Genomic DNA, 16,883 nt, shown 5'->3' on the forward strand with positions numbered 1-16,883 from the left:
GAACCAAAGACTTGTGCTAAGAGAATTGAAAGAGAAAGGGGCTCCTGGGCAAGAAAACACAACTTACTCTGGTGTTAAATGAGGTCAAGGAGTAGTACATCAATGTACTGGTGTAGCTATTTCCAGATTTGTTGAACTCTAGGGATTGATTCCTTCTGATTCCGGCCACTCCAAGTTCATGTCATTTCTAGTAGTTCCTTTATCATTGCAGTCAAAATATTCTGGCTGTATTAAAATAAGCTTTGTTCACAGATTCTCCCTAGCCTCCTAACACCATACCTTGGTTCATTTTGTTTCCTCTTCCTGGGAAGTCTCTTTCCTTCTGCTTGTCAGATACACTGCCCGTTTTTAAGAACTAGCTTAAAACCCAACCCCCTTCCTAAAGCCCTCCACAACTGCCAATCTCTGGTAATTTCTGCATCTTTTAAATTCCAACATCCTTTTCTTTTCTTCCGTATTTATTGTCTTGTTTATCTGTAAATTTTTTCTATGTAAATCTTTTTTATCCAGCTACATTATACCATTCTTAAACACAGAAATTGTTTTGTAATGCTTTGTGTACCAAACATTGCCTAACATACTACCTATCCTGGTAGATATACATTAATTATCTGTTGACTAGTTGATATTATCTATTACTTTCATGTTAATTTACCTGTTATGCTGTTTCTCAAAGAAAAAACAAAAAAACATCTCATAGATCCAAATTTGGAAACCCCATTCTGAGCTACTTTACAAAGCTTTCATTTGTACAGTCACGACGTCATGTGTCAATAAGTGCATGTTGGTACTGGAATTAATGGCAATCCTTAGTTATTAGGGAATATTCAAGATGATCAAGATCTTAATTTTTAGAAACTGTTGGTAAGATTCAAAAAATATATTAAAATCCAACATAAAACTCTCAGATCCTAGAGAATTCTACTGACGTATTCCTCCTTGTGAGAAACACTATTTTAATAAACTCGACTACTCTGAATTGTGGGATTAAAAGAAAATCATTATGGTCATTATGACAAAATATATTCAAAGTCTTAAAAATACACGTTTTTTTGATCAGTTTTACTTCTGGAAAACACATTCTAAATAAAGATGTACACAAATAGTTACAAGGATATTTGTTATAGAACTAAAGTATAATATGTAAAAATATTTAAAAACCTAAATAACCAAAAACAGGTGATTGGCCAAATAAATTGTACAACATACAAGGGAGCCATTAAAAAGTATGCTATACAAGAATATTTAATGAAATGGAAAGATGATATCAGTATATTGTTACATGAAAAAAGAAGTTTTAAATATAATTGTATATCAGGGCACCTGGGTGACTCAGTCAGTTAAGTGTCTGTCTTTGGCCCAAGTCATGATCCCAGGCTCCTGGGATCAAGCCCCATGTGGGACTCCCTGCTCAGCAGAGGGCCTGTTTCTCCCTCTCTCTCTGTCACTCCCCCTGCTTGTGCTCTCTCGCTCTCTCTCTGTCAAATAAATAAATAAAATATTTAAAAAATATATATATGTATGTATGTGTATAATTGTATTTTTAAAGTACTGGAAATATAAACTTCAAATGTTGATTATGACATGAAATAATCATATTTACTGATTTCCAAATTTTCTACAGTGAAAATGTAGTACTTTTGTATAAAGAATTTAAAATTTTTTAAGGTGTTAAAAATTTAAGTAAATATCTAGCCAGTACCTCAGAATTACTCACTAGGGTCACACAACTGACAGTTAAGAAAAATATATTATGTAAACTTCTTTTTTTTTTTTAAAGATTTATTTATTTATTTATTTGAGAGAGAATGAGAGAGAGAGAGCATGAGAGGGAAGAGGGTCAGAGGGAGAAGCAGACTCCCTGCTGAGCAGGAAGCCCGATGTGGGACTCGATCCCGGGACTCCAGGATCATGACCTGAGCCGAAGGCAGTCGCTTAACCAACTGAGCCACCCAGGCGCCCTAAACTTCTTTTTTTTTTTTAAAGTAGGCTCCACACTGGGCGTGGAGCCCAACTCAGGGTTTAAACTCATAATCCTGAGATCAAGACCCAAGCTGAGATCAAGAGTCAGACACTTAACTGACTGAGCTATCCAGGTGCCCCTTTTATGTAATCCTCTGAATTAATCACAGGACAAACTAAATAAAGGATCTCACATCTTGACGATTTCTTTAGGAAAGTGAATGAATGTCACATGGATACAGCCAACCAATGAGATAAGATTGTGGGAAGAATATTCCTTCCCAGCATTGTTTGTGCCTCACAGCTCTTACTTATTTTTGTTTGTAGGTCCATGGAAAGTGTATGTGTAAGCACAACACAGCAGGTACCCACTGCCAACACTGTGCACCATTATACAACGACCGCCCCTGGGAAGCAGCTGATGGCAAAACAGGATCTCCTAAAGAGTGCAGAAGTGAGTACCAAGCCCACAAGACTAAAAGCCTTCTTTGTAAAGTCAACTGTCTGTGGACTCCGTGTTGTCTCTAGAAACACAGTATAAAGTGGTGGGTGACAGGCACTGTAACCTACACAAATATAGCCCATATCACTGCTCACTATGACCTCAACCATTGGAAGCAATCACTGCTTGCAAAGTTGCCAATATGACTATTTTGCCAACAATGTGTTGCCCATTTTCTTGGACACTTTGCAGGACCAGGACCTAAGCACTGTTCTTGAGAAGTTGACATAATAAAAACATGGCTAGACACAAGAGCAACTGACGATTACGGCATACAATTACCCTTGTAGCTGAGATATCGAATTATAATCATGACAATAGCTATTTCAAATTCAGTTCTCAAAACAACCCTATAAAGCAAGCAGGTGGTGTTAATCCCACTTTAGAGATCAGGAAATTGAGGCTCAGTAAGATTAAGTAACTTGCCAAAGTTAGTAAATAATAGGACTTGATCCCAGCTCTTCAAGTCTCCAAATTAAATGTTTTTTCCATAATACCATAATGCCTTTCTTTTTACTTATGGTACTTGAAATGACAAATCAGATTTGAAATTAAGCCAGTTAGTCAAGAATGAGACTGCATTACTAGGGCTAACTTCGGGTTTGAGGTTGGAGATTAGATAAGAGGGTAAAAAATACAGGAATACAAACCATTTTTTTCTTTGCAATTCAAAATGTTCAGAGAAATACACATGTCCATAACAATGTTTATACTCACAAACTTCAGTTTTACAAGGATTTAAAGGCAAGCACTGTCAGTAACATTGTGGGAAGTCTCCCGTACATAATTTGGAATCCTAATTGATTTATTTTAGTTTCTAGGAAATGTAAAGGATTTCCTCTAAGCGTAAATTTTAAATTATCTTATATTATGCTTTTTAAAGATTATGAATCTCGTCAAAATATCATAACATGTCAAGGAAACAATGAAAAAACAATAGCACAAACACAGTTGACCTCCAGGAAAAAGTCTGGATTCTTATTCTAAATCACTCATCAAGAGAATCTAAAGAATTTCTCCTAAATTCCTAGAGTGCCATTCTGCTCTTTCCACAGACACCAACTTGTGTATCTAAATACATATAGAACACAGAGACTTGTCCCTTGGTGCTATTGATAATCTTATAAATGCCTTTGAGAAATTGTTACAAAAGAAACAATGCAAACCTCTTCTACAAAAAAACAAAAAACAAAAACACAAAGAACCTAGGCTTCTATAGGAGACTGTCTTGTACTCACCAGTACATCAATAGCTGAGGAATAGTGCTTCATGAGAGACAAATCAATCTACCTGCCAAGCTACTAACCCCTGTCCACTACAAGATTCCTTCGAGGCTCATTAGAGAGCATGAATTCAGGCCTGTATCTGCAATATGAATTTTCATTTTCATATAACGTCTGACAATGTAGAGTTTTCTAAGCACAGTCAGGGGACTCTTAGTGATGACATACTGGTCCTTGGGACGCAGCAGGAATGGAAATGGTGAAGTATTACTGTCAAAGAGGGAAAAAAATGGGTAGCCACTCAAATAGTCTTTCCAAAATAAGTGTCAACCCCAGTTGCTAAGGAAACAGTCCTACCTCTGCCTAAGAAGACAGATCTACACTTTGCTGATTTTCAGGCATATCTTAAAACCTAATTTTTTTTAATTTGAATTTTTTAATTTTTTAAATTAAATAAAAGGCTCCGCCTTTTTATATGCTGTTTTGATTCTTGTACTGTGAAAATGTGCACTATTTAAAAAGCTAAAAATCAAATTAAAAACTAACACGTATGTTAATTATACTTGAATTAAAAAAAATTAGCAATCAGCTTACCCCATTTTTAACTGCCTGAATATTAGAGAACCTGTCGTTTTAAATGATTTGTTTTCCCTCCCATGCCTCTTCCCCCCTCAGCCTGCAAGTGCAATGGGCATGCTGATGCCTGTCACTTTGACATTAATGTGTGGGAGGCATCAGGTAATCGCAGCGGTGGTGTCTGTAATGACTGTCAGCACAACACAGAAGGTCAGCATTGCCAACGATGTAAGCCAGGCTTCTACCGGGACCTCCGGAGACCCTTCTCTGCTCCAGATGCTTGCAAAAGTAAGTGAACTAGTGATTACTGGGGGGGGGGGGGGGGGGGGGGAGGGGAGCTTGACTTGTACAAAAGAGATGAATCTTGCCATCCTTCATACGCTGGTCCATGGGAGAGAGGTCATGAAATTCTCAGACAGTACACTCACACACACATTCATTTCTTCATTGATAAGAGGAATGGATTGTTAACTTGTTGGGTGAAAAGAGTACAATATTCATAAGAGTAATCTCTTTTATCACTCTGCATGAAGTAAAATTGTTTCCCGTAGCACCACATTTGGGAAAACAAGAAGACAAATAAAACAGAAAAAAAGGATGATGGAGAGAGAGATATGTTTAAAATTATCTTAAGGGGCAGCTGGCTGCCGTGGTTGGTAGAACATGTGACTCTTGATCTTGGGGTCGTGAGTTCAAGCCCCACGTTTGGTGTAGAGATTACTTTAAAAAAAAGTATGTGAAATTATCTTAAGACTAAATATATGTGTAGGACGTAGGCAATAAGCAGACTCAAACTGATGAAATAAAGAGTGGTTATCTGTACTTGGGTCATTCCAGCTTTCATCTCTGCAGTGAATTTGAACACCTGAAAAACCACGGTTTTGGTGTCATTATGAATACACTTCAGCTGACACTGCCCTTATGTACCCCTGTATCATAAACTAATTTAGAACATAAGAATAATCCCCTACTCTTCCCCCAAAATACTAAATTCTTATAGAATGGATTTTGCTTTTTTGTTAGCATAGTTCCAAGAGGTTTATATGAAAAAAAGAGTAGAATTTTAAAAGATCTGCTTAATTAATGAGACATTATCTAAAACGTGACCATAAAGGGTACAGTTGGAGCTTCAGTAGATGTCCAATGTGGATGAATATCTCATCTAACTATGTGAGTAGTTATACATCTATCAACTCAGAAATTATTAGATGACAAAAAACACTCAAGATTGTTAATGGAGATTGATGAACATGCACTTCCTTTCCCCACCAAGGACTCCATGTTCTAGCTCAAAAACAGTGACAGGAAGGGAGCAATACAATGGGAAATAATCATTTAAAATCTTGTTGTTTTTTTAATTTAAAGGAAAAAATTCTGTTGCTCTTGGAAAATACATATTTTTAACATCAGATAGGTGATATCTACATGAAATTTGAGTGGGCTTGCTTGTTACAAGCTCTCTCTCAAATTGTGGAAGACAGAGGTGGCCCCACTCACTTTCAACATTGAGCTCAAAATTTCTATCTACATCTTAATATTTCTCTGAGAATTCTTTTTTATTCTTGCTCCTTGTCTGTACTCAGACTTTCATTTTAATAATCTTTGAAAAGATCTAGAATAGAAGCTTTCCCTGCTCCTTATGACTGTGTGACCCTATGCCAGCTATTAAAGCTGCTTGGACTTTGATATTTTTTCTCCCTGTAGAGTTGTAATGAGAACTATATAAGATAAAGTATGTGAGGGGCACCTGGGTGGCTCAGTCAGTTAAGCATCTGCCTTCGGCTCAGATCATGATCCCAGGGTCCTGGATAAAGCCCCCTACCCCCCCGGAGTCATCAGGCTCCCTGCTCAGCGAGGAGTCTGCTTCACCCGCTCCCTCTACCCCACCCTCCCCGCTGTGCACTCTCTTGCTATCTCTTTCTCTCTCAAGTAAATAAATAAAATCTTTTTTTTTAAAAAGATAAAGTATGTGAACTGTTTAGCACATTGCCTATTATAGTAAGCTTACCTCAAGAAATGAAAACTAGTATTAAAACAACTATTATTATCGTATATGATAGAAGGTGGGAAATAATATTACAGAGTCTCTACTCTTTATTGATCAAAAATACCTATGTCAAAGGTAATTACTTCTTTAAAATCCACAGGGCCTTAGGGAATAAATTAAAGGCTTCTTAACCCCAAGGGCTGAATGAAGGGTCTGCTTATAAAATTGCTTAGATTCACAATATATTCAGTCCTAATACCATTTTCTCCAGGATATATTTAAATAAATAGAGGGGTATGTGGTTGGCTCAGTCAGTAAAACATGTAACTCTTAATCTCAGGGTCATGAGCTCAAGCCCCAAGTTGGGCATGGAACCTACTAAAATAATAATAATAAAATGAAATAAGATTAAAAAAAAAAAGAGGGCGCCTGGCTGTCTCAGTTGGTGGAGCATTCGACTCCTGATCTCGAGGTTGTGAGTTCAAGTCCCACGTTGGGTGTAGAGATTACTTAAAAATTACTTTAAAAAAAAGATAGATGATAGATAGATAGATAGATAGAGAGATAGATAGATAGATGGATGGATGATAGATAGATATGTGTATTGCATTCTTCAGACCACTAGTAGAAATGTCTAAAAACGAGAATGTACTACCAAGCAGATAAAATAGGAAAGGAAGTTAATTTATCATTAAGTGACTTAGATAAGGTAACTATCTTGTAGGAAAACAGGCAACATTTTCAAAATACATTTTCAAAGATACAATTAAATAGCATTCACTTGAAACAGTATGTTGTACAATGTATCTAACTTACATATTTGTTCATTCAGTCATCCAATGGATATATATCGAGTGCCTGTTATGTGCCAAGTGTTTAGGATACATCAGGGAACAAAACAAAAAACCATTAAAAACAGAAATAGAAAAGATTTATTGGCAGACTTGGAGCCAAGATAAATACCTTTTTAAATTTTTGTTTTGTTTTCTTTTTGTTACTGTGCTATGTTCAAGCTATGGTTCATATTCTTACAAAATATAAAAAGGTTAACAGCTCTAGCTGTTGATATCCTAGAGAGCTCACCACTTCAGAATTTTATAAAAAGAATATGAAAAAGAAGATTAGTTAAAAGGTGACTCCTTGTTAATGGTCACTACTTATATAACTATTCTAGAGACTTGTACAAAAAAAGAATTTATAAGTTTTGGTCCCCAAACTACCAGTTCTATAAAAAATAAGCAAAATGTGAGACTGTAGCTAAAACAAACACATAAGAGAGACACAGTCTTTTCACAATGTTTAGGTGTGTGTGTGTGTGTGTAAATGTATATATGTATGTATACATATATTTATGTAGGCAAATAGTGTATATATGTGTGTGCATGTATGTTAGATCACACAAGTATGATCAGTATTGTGTTAGAGTGTATGGAAGAGAGCTCATAGGAGGAGCAGTTAACAAGAGTTGAGTGTTTTGAGTTTTGATGTAAGACCTGAGACCTGAAGTTTAATAGGAATCAACATAACATGGCTAAGGGTATTCCGTCTGGAGGAAAAAAAAAAAAAAGTGCCAAAAAGGAACAGAAGGAAGAAAGAACATGACATATTCTGAGAACTGAAAAAAATGCAGAATGCCCATAGAGGCAAGAAAGAAGGGGGGAGGGCAAGAAAAGGTAAAGGAATGAGAGTAGTAGGAAAGATGGGTGGTTGGCTGGAGATGTCCTCATCTTGGACATCTCAGTCAGTGACATGGAGCTGACTGAACTACCCACAAGTAGTTGATAATCAGCCAATAAATATCAGTTAGCATAATTTTCCTGGGCCCTGCCAAGTTGATATTTATAGGCATTATCTAAGTATTAGAAGACCAAAAGCATCAAAGCCATTTCAGTGAAAACTCCCATCAAGACCACATTAATGTATTTTTTTAAAAAAGGAAACATTACAAGGTAATTATAACAAATTTTTTCTGAATTAGTTCCTCAACACTTTAAGTTGTCATGGGATTCTGAAAGACTTGAAGATAGAAACTACTACTAATGAGTCAAACTGCTAATCACTCCTAAACAAATACCTTCATGGTATTTAATGCACCAAGTAAGGAGGTTATGAAAATAACTGATACCAATTTAGTCCTTTTAGCATAATTTGTAGGAGGTAGATGGATTAGTGGGGAAGATCTGTGTTTCCTTCTTTCCTTCTCTGGACAGCGCCCTGATCCACTGATTAGACAGCTGAGGAAGACACATCTCCATTCATTTTATGACTATTCCAGCATATGTTTGGGACAAGTTGTCTGCATCAGCTTCCCTAGCATGGATTTCTTTACTGGTACCTTCTTTCAGAATATTATTCTTTTTGTTCTTCTCTTCCCTTTTCTGAGCCAGGGGTAACTCCCAACATTTATTAGAACATCTAATCCTTTCCCCTATATTCATACTCTGTAAGGTATTATTGGATTGACAATATGTTTAGGAGAGTTTTTTCATTTTTATTTAGTAATATTTTCATATTATTGACCACCTCCTTAATGGATGTGTCCATGTATCACCTTCAGAATTATTAATTCTGATAATGAAGTTTATGATCAATAAGTTAATGTACCTAACATTTTACTTTATAAAGATTTCTTTATTTATGAGAGAGAGAAAGAGAGAGAGAAAGAACGTGCACAAGTAGGGGAAGGGACAGAGGGAGAAGGGGAGGATCTCAAGCAGACTCCCTGCTGAGTGCGGAACCCAATGTGGGGCTTGATCCCAGGACCCTGAGACGATGACCTAAGCCAAAGTCAGGAGTCAGATGCCTAACTGACTGAGCCACCCGGGGGCCCCTGTACATAACATTAATGTTACAGTGTACCAGATTTCATGCTAGATGCTGTTAGAAATATTGCTATAACTAGGACTTTTCTCCCCATTAGTTCCCACTTTTCTTTTCTGAGGAAGGTAGTATCAGGAAAACAAGTCAATATTATGATATGATATTAAAAAATTTAAACTATCTCAGTGTGTGTTTATATCAACATGTACAATGTTATTCAAAATAACAATTTTATTATATTTATTCTACTTTGCTTACCAAGGCAGAAAAGTAACCTGCTACTCAGTGTGTGGTCCATAGACCAGCCCCATTGGCATCATCCAGTTGCTGATTAGAAAATGCAGAACTTCTTATCCCATCCCAGACCTACTGAATCAAATATGCACTTTAACAAAATTCCCAGGTGACTGTATCATACTAAAGTTTAAGATTGCTTCAGAATGCTTTTCTTTTTTTTTTTTAAAGATTTTATTTTTAAGTAATCTCTACACCCAACATGGGCTAAAATTCACAACCCCAAGAGCAAGAGTCACATGCTCTACCAACTGAGCCAGACAAGCATCCCCAGAATGCTTTTCAACAAAGGTTAAATGCATCTTAGCACTTACTCTACAGTTAAGTTGGCTGGAACATCCCACTATTCCCTGAGCATCCAGATTAACCAAGCTTTGCATTTCTATTTGTGTGCATATGGACTTAGAATTTATAAAAATGAATTACATAGACATTTACTGAGAAAAAATGGGTATCTGGATAAATATGTTTCCATAGTATAACATTTTGCAAAGTTTGATTCAATGGAACACTACATGAGATGTCAATAGGAATTAGATAAGGAAAATTTTTTCTATGACCTTCAAATTTAAGAAATGGTGAATCAATCAAAGATTTCTTTCTTCAGGATTTCTCAGAGCATTTAATATGCTAATGTTCATTCTACACTTCATATAAAGCTTTGAGGTATCTCTTAAATTTAACCAAAGAACGCTTTTCTTACAGAGTATCATGTGGGACCTGTGTTCTACAGAACACACTGGAAAATACTGCTATTGTAAAGTGACGTATCTATATGATGACTTCACTTGGAAAGACATATCCTAGAAGATTCCTTCTATATATTTGTTCCTCATTTCTAAGTGCTAGAGCCTACAATTGTATATCAAGGAAATAATAAACCTTACATTTCTATCAGTGGAATAATCACAAACATAATGGTAACTAAAGCTAGCAGTCTAGTCTGTTGGATTGCCAGGGATGATTTATGGAAACATCTCTCCCTTACTTCCTACTTAATATCTTCTCAGGAGTTTGGAACCATTGAAAGCCTGAAGCAGCAGCCCAGACAAAATTTACTGGAAGTATAAATTATGCCTCAGTTTAGCTCAGGAAACACTAATTGAGTACCTCCTCTATGCCAGGCACTGTGGTAAACCACTAGGTCTATAAAGATGAAAAGGTCTTCCCTAAAAGCTCTTTAATTCTAAATGGGGAGAAATGTAAGTAACAGATTATTTCAATACACTGTGGTGATGATGATGATATAATAAATAATAGCTGACATTTGTTGAGTGCCTACTAGTCTCTGTTTACTCTTCAAAAGTCTGTATGTGTATTAACTCATTTAATTTTCACAAAAGCTCTTTGATGTTGGTACTATTATCATTCCCACTGTATGAGCAAAATGCAATGAAAGAGATACAGTGAGTATCTCTGTAGTGTCTCAGAGACACTACAGTGAGTGTCTTAGTGAGTGTCTTAGAGAAAGTGTAGGGTAGGGTGAAAGCAATTAGGGGAAGACTTGCCTTGAAGAGATGCCTTTGATACTTCTTTGGGGGCTGTTTTTATTTTATCCTCTAAAAGTACAAACACAGTGTTTGTCCTACTTCTTAATGATTGCCCTTGTTGACTTTAATGAATTGATCTAGAAAGTGAAATGAACTCATGTTATTCTTCCTCATAGAATACATTTAATATAATACTTACCTGGACACATTATTCCATTCAAGTATTGGTGACATAAATCTTGGGACTGTGTTCACAGTTAGCTCTTTGCCAAATAAACCAAGGATTTATTGGCACCATTCATGTTCCAGGCTATTTATTCCCTCCCGCTCTCCTGACAAGCACTTTGCTAAATGTTATTGTCTTTATGTATACATTTTTAATTGATGGTCATAAATTCATCAAACCTGAATAAAAAAAAGCTCTAAACCAAATCTACTAGCCAAAAGATTTATTCCTGTGAATAATTAAATCAACTCTATTCTCCCTTCCTCTTTATTCCAGCCTTAAGCAGAACCAACTGTGGGACCCAAACAATCAACTACACATTTCTGTAGCCAAGAAAGCACTTCTGAGGATTCCAGAGATGTTTGTTGTTTTAAAGCTAGTAGAGATCATTGAAACTAAATTTATTCTACAACTCAGAAAAAAAAAATGTAAAGGACAGTGCATTTAAGGTCTGTAAACACAAGGGAAAAATGTGAATCTTTCCAGCTGAATCCAGGGCTGAGAGGAGAATGGAGGCTCAACCTGGTTGGTTGCTAAGGTACAGAAGTAAAAGGGAAAATATAATTATGACTGTGTACTAAGATACTTTGAGGAATACTGTCTTTCTCTTTTAGAAGAGCAGTCTCTTTTAGAGTAACTTACTTGAAATCTTGAATGTCACTTATGTACCAGTTGTATCCTATCACCTAAGTAGATTTTCCTTTGGCAGACATATTAAAAATGTGAGAATAGGGGTACCTGGGTGGCTCAGATGGTTGAGCGTCTGCCTTTGGCTCAGGTCATAATCCCGGGGTCCTGGGATCGAGCCCCACATCGGGCTCCTGGCTCGGCGGAGAGCCTGCTTCTCCCTCTCCCTCTGCCTCTCTCCCTGCTCATGCTCTCTCTCTCTGTGTGTGTGTGTGTCTCAAATGGATAAATAAAATCTTTGAAAAAAAAATGTGAGAATAACCCCACTGAAAGTAGTGTGCTAGCTTTCTAGAGAGGGGAAATGCCCTGATTTGTAGCATTGGCCAATTTCTATGGTTTAAGTATTCCCCCCAATTTCAAGCTATCAGCTCATTTTTCAAATCATGAACTCAGATAGACTCAGACTCTACACCACAAGTGGAATGGTTTTTCTCCTTTGAATGAAGTCTTGACTCTTTCTCTGATCTCAAGCACTGCTCCAATCTAGTCATTAGTTCCCAAACCTGTCAATGGATCAGAATCACTTGGAGCACTTACTGAAAATATGAATTCTCAGAGTCCTTCCCTAGATCTTCTGAATCAGAATCTCCAACAGAAACTGAGGGCAGAAATCTGTATTTTTTTCTAAAAAACATCATTGGTGATTCTGATTCAGCCTTTTGGTCACCTGGCCAGCATTTGAGAACCATTATATATACCATTGTTTCTAGTATGAGCTCTACTCACTTCCATCCTTGGATGAAAGATTTTGAACTAATAATCATCTATAACTTAATCTACTCACTGATTTAGCCATATCTCTGACAGAAAATCCTAAAGGATTACTAAAACTCTGGCTAGACATTTTTCCTGACTCAATGATAGATATAAATGCTCATAAGCTTTCATGTCACTTATCTTTTCCACTGAAGAATGTCTAACTTAGAACCTCTGCTTTTCTCAAAAAGAAAAATATTTCTGGCAGAATTCTAAGATGTCTGTTTTTCATGTAACAGTTTCAAAATAAATACCTAGCAATTTCATTCAGAGAACTCCCTCTCATTCGTAGTATATAAATTGATTTACCATAAATGCCTCATATTTTAAAGTGCATTATTGTGTAATGAGACTGGAATTTATAATAAAATTAGCTTACCATTACACTGACAATTTATTTTTACTTCTGCATTCACACACTTCAGAACATAGCACTAAACTACTATAGGTATGTTATTGTGTTGGATTAAATAATCATTGACTATAGGTCTTCATGAAGCTCCATTTTCCCCCCAACCCCGTTTTGACACCAAAGAATATCTTAAATGTTAGATGCATGGGAAATTGGGTGTGGAATACTGACAGCTAGCTATTCCATGACACTTCTCTACAGAAAATTTCTCAGGCTTTAATAGAACACATGGTTGAAACGATGTTTGAAGAAACACTTTATAGAACAAAATTAGCTCTCTTTTTTAGGAAACAGCCAGTTAGTTCCTTTACAATAAGTTTATTGACTTTTATGTTGTGACATATTTTTAACTATTGCATAGTTTCTCTCCATATTTAAAGAAAAATCAGCAAATGGAAAAGAAACCAGGATTTATTCCCTGTCAAAGTAAACAACTTCTTGAAAAACTGACATGCCCTTCCTTCCTCCCTGGTGGGCCAAAATAAATGTAGTCAATTGCCTTTCAGCAGAGAATGAATAAAAATAAACTTGGTCCTTCTGCCCCAAAACCTAAACGAAGTGTTTACCAAGATACCATTTTATTACTTGGTTACCGTTACCCTGCCTAGCCGGCTATCTTTGTAAAGAGCTCTATCATCCATCCAAATCTATCTCTTTTATTTTTTTCTTTTCTTCTTTCTATCTTAGGTGAAAACTGCTCAACTGATGGAAACACAGTGCCTAGAGTGGGTGACTATCTTGCTGCAGACTCTCTTTCCATCCTTCACAGTCTATTCAAATATCACCTTGTTATCATGCTCCCAAGAAGAATCTCTGTGTTTCTCTGCTTGTTTGTACCTCTATTTAATAATAATTTCATTCTACCTTTAGGATGGTTATTCTTTCCCTTCAAATTGTCCCAGAAGTAAAATTTTGAAGTTAATTAAATTCAGAGTACCTTACCACAATGACACATTTAGGTAAAGCCACAATGCTTTCCACTTTTCACTGATGTACCTATGTTCCAGTCCATATCAGGAAAGGATTGTGTCCCAAGGGTCATTAAAGTATCTTCCTTATAGCAGGTTAGTGGGCTTTTCTTTCAAATTATAGTTTCAACAAAGCCACATGAATCCGTTTTACATTGTATAAACAACATAGACAACCTTGTTTTATGCTGAAAGCAATGATTTCAGCATAGAATCAATATGAAGTAACTGTTTTTGAGAAGCAAACTTTAAATAGAACCAGTCACTTGGCAATAATAGTTGGGAAACTTTAATCTCAGCTTTTAAAAAATCCAGGATGTACAACCAGAGAGTTGAGAAGTGAAAGGGATAGAAAAAAATCATATATCACAATGTAGTAATCATACTGGGACTATCCTTTAAAAAAGTCACATGACATAAATTAAAATCACCTCCCCAAAAAGGAGAAATTTTATGAACTGATGAATAATAAAAGTCAGTCACATTTGTGAAGAGAAGTGGGAGAGGTCACGAAGTTCTCTAACATGTCTCCAAAACAGCAAGTGTAATTCACTGAATAAGTAAATAATATGCCACTCTGCATTTGACGAGAACAAGCAATAAATAAACAAATAATTATGATATGTCAAAACTCTCAGAAAGCCTGGAAAATTTAAATGGGCTATAAAGAAGAGAAGTAGTATTCATTAAATGGCTACTATGGGCCATACACTGTGCTAAGCAATTTACATAAGCTATCTCATTGAGCAATCTTTAGGAGTTAGGTGGTGTTTTTGATTCTGCACTGTGTCCTGGTTGACGAAAACAAAATGAGTTTTAAAATGCAGAAATAATTGGACATATGTATTAGAACCAAAAATAATTTTTAAAGGAACTTAGACTTTTGAAGAAATTTATGGTATTGGATTTTGAATAAGACCCTGCTTACCGATGAATAGCCATGTAAAATTTGAACCTAAAGAGCTACATTTACCTTAAGGAATCTTAGTATAAGAAATATGGAGACAACTGAGGAGTGTTCCATGTAGGCCTACAGAACAATCAAGAAAAGAGAGATACTAATGAATAAATATGAAAGAGGTTGAATATTCTCAACTTAACTAGGAAACTGCTCAGGAAGAACACAACTTTCTTCACACACTCAAAAGGTGTAAGGGGACATAGGGAGTGGCAAAACATAATTTACTTCCCTAGAACAAAGAGTCGTAATTAGATGTAATTGGATGAAAGTGAGGAAAAAAGATTGATTAATGTGAAAAAAAAATTGCACTGCCAGTGAAAGGCATTTGTGGGTGGGGAATGTCTCCTACAGAGTTAGAATAAAGAACTTTTATCACAAATAATAAGTAATAAAACTCGACTGAGTGAAGCATTAAACGTAGGGAACAGTCTTGCACTGGGAAGACTCAGGATAATCTGTTCTGTTGAACCATTTCAATTTTCTGTTGTTGTTTCTATGCTTTTTTCTGTTGTGTGTGTTTTTGTTTGTTTGCTCTGTTTCTAGTGTCTTGTGATTGCAATGCTGTGGTGCTAAAATACTAAAAACGTATAAAAGAAATAATATGAGCCTTTCAGTAGGTTCCTCAACACATATTTCATGGTTGTCACTCATTCAGAGGAACATTCATTCAACAAAGATTGAGTGAGTCCCTAAAATGGGTCAGCATGGGTCCTAGGTTTTGGGGATACAGAGATGAAAGATGTGGTTTCTACCTTCTAGGCCTTCACAGTGTACTACAGAGACAGCAGGGAGGTGAAAAATCATAGAGAGATTACACTGGAGGCCAGAAGAACATCAATCATTAAGAAATATATATTAAGTGACAATAATTCATCCATTTTTTAAAACTCAACACAGATTTACTCAGTGCTTACTTTGTGGCAGGCCTATCCTATTCACTGTATATACAACAAAACAGAGTCCCTAATGCCATAGAAACAGAGTATACATTTATTCACATAAATATGTAATTAAAACCTGCAGGGGCACCTGGCTCAGTCAGTGGAGCATGTGACTCTTGATTTCAGGATTGTGAGCTCAAGCCCCACATTGGGTGTAGAGATTACTTGAAAATAAAATCTTTAAAAAACAAAACAAAACTGCAATACATTATGAAAAAAGGGGTACCATGATAGATTATAGCAGGGATGAACCACATCAATTCAAAGGAGAAGGTAGATGGGGTCAATAGGGATTCCTTATCCAAAGGAAAAAGGAGTTAGGGATGACCCAGTTTCCTGACTGGGCGCCTGGGTAGATGGTGCCTTGCGTGGATTGGGAATACAGGAGGCTTTCTTCAACAAAAAGATAATGGTGTTTGATATAACCAAATTCCTCAGAGCGAAATACAGTGTCTAAAATTACACTTAAAAGTTTTCCTGTAACGGAATTTGTCTGTACACTCAAAAGTACAAATTCTTCAGTTTTAACTGAGGTAGCAACCCAGGAATATAAAATTGGCTATTTGGCTGTCTAAGATCTTTTAGATATACCCAGGAATAAATAGTAACTGGCTCAGTTACAACTAGTAAACAGGAAAGGAAAGATACAGAAATCAAATTGAGGGTCTGAGCAGTGGTCACATAGTAAAGCATTAAAAATAAAGGGTATGACTTTTGTATTTATTTTCATTACTCTTAAAGTTTATAGAAAACATAGGAAACATACTTAAATACCTTACATTTATTTTTTTAAAGCATTTAGTAGGGGCACAAATGACTAGATTTATGCATACATGAATCTCCTTCAGTGTGGGATATACAGTAACTCAGGAGACACTGCACTTCAGTAAGCGAAAGGCAAGTCTTAATTTAGATTATTTTCTTAGTAGATTTATTCTTGCATAATTTTATTTGAAATTAACATTCATCTTGAATACTGTGGCACTAGCTACCTTTGAATGTATACATTCAACATACAATGTATATTATATTTAAAGGATGAATTAAAAAAAATGTTCCCTAGGAGAGTAAAGGGGTA

At 36.0% G+C, this 16,883-nt stretch overlaps 1 protein-coding gene across 7 annotated transcripts in view; it reads left to right on the forward strand.

The window, feature by feature from the left end:
- Positions 1-16,883, forward strand: part of NTN4 (netrin 4) — a 108,838-nt gene that overhangs the window by 64,153 nt on the left and 27,802 nt on the right. For 4 of the 7 annotated variants that reach the window (XM_027594987.2, XM_027594983.2, XM_027594984.2 and 1 more), the window contains exons 4-5: positions 2,290-2,416; positions 4,363-4,551. In XM_027594987.2, the coding sequence (XP_027450788.1) occupies positions 2,290-2,416; positions 4,363-4,551 (316 nt within the window). Of the gene's footprint in view, positions 1-2,289; positions 2,417-4,362; positions 4,552-13,622; positions 13,665-16,883 lie in introns of all 7 variants that reach the window. The other 3 variants (XM_027594986.2, XM_027594981.2, XM_027594982.2) reach the window with 1 other exon arrangement.

This window comes from Zalophus californianus, chromosome 9 (genome assembly GCF_009762305.2).
Source record: "Zalophus californianus isolate mZalCal1 chromosome 9, mZalCal1.pri.v2, whole genome shotgun sequence".
Classification (NCBI taxonomy): domain Eukaryota; kingdom Metazoa; phylum Chordata; class Mammalia; order Carnivora; family Otariidae; genus Zalophus; species Zalophus californianus.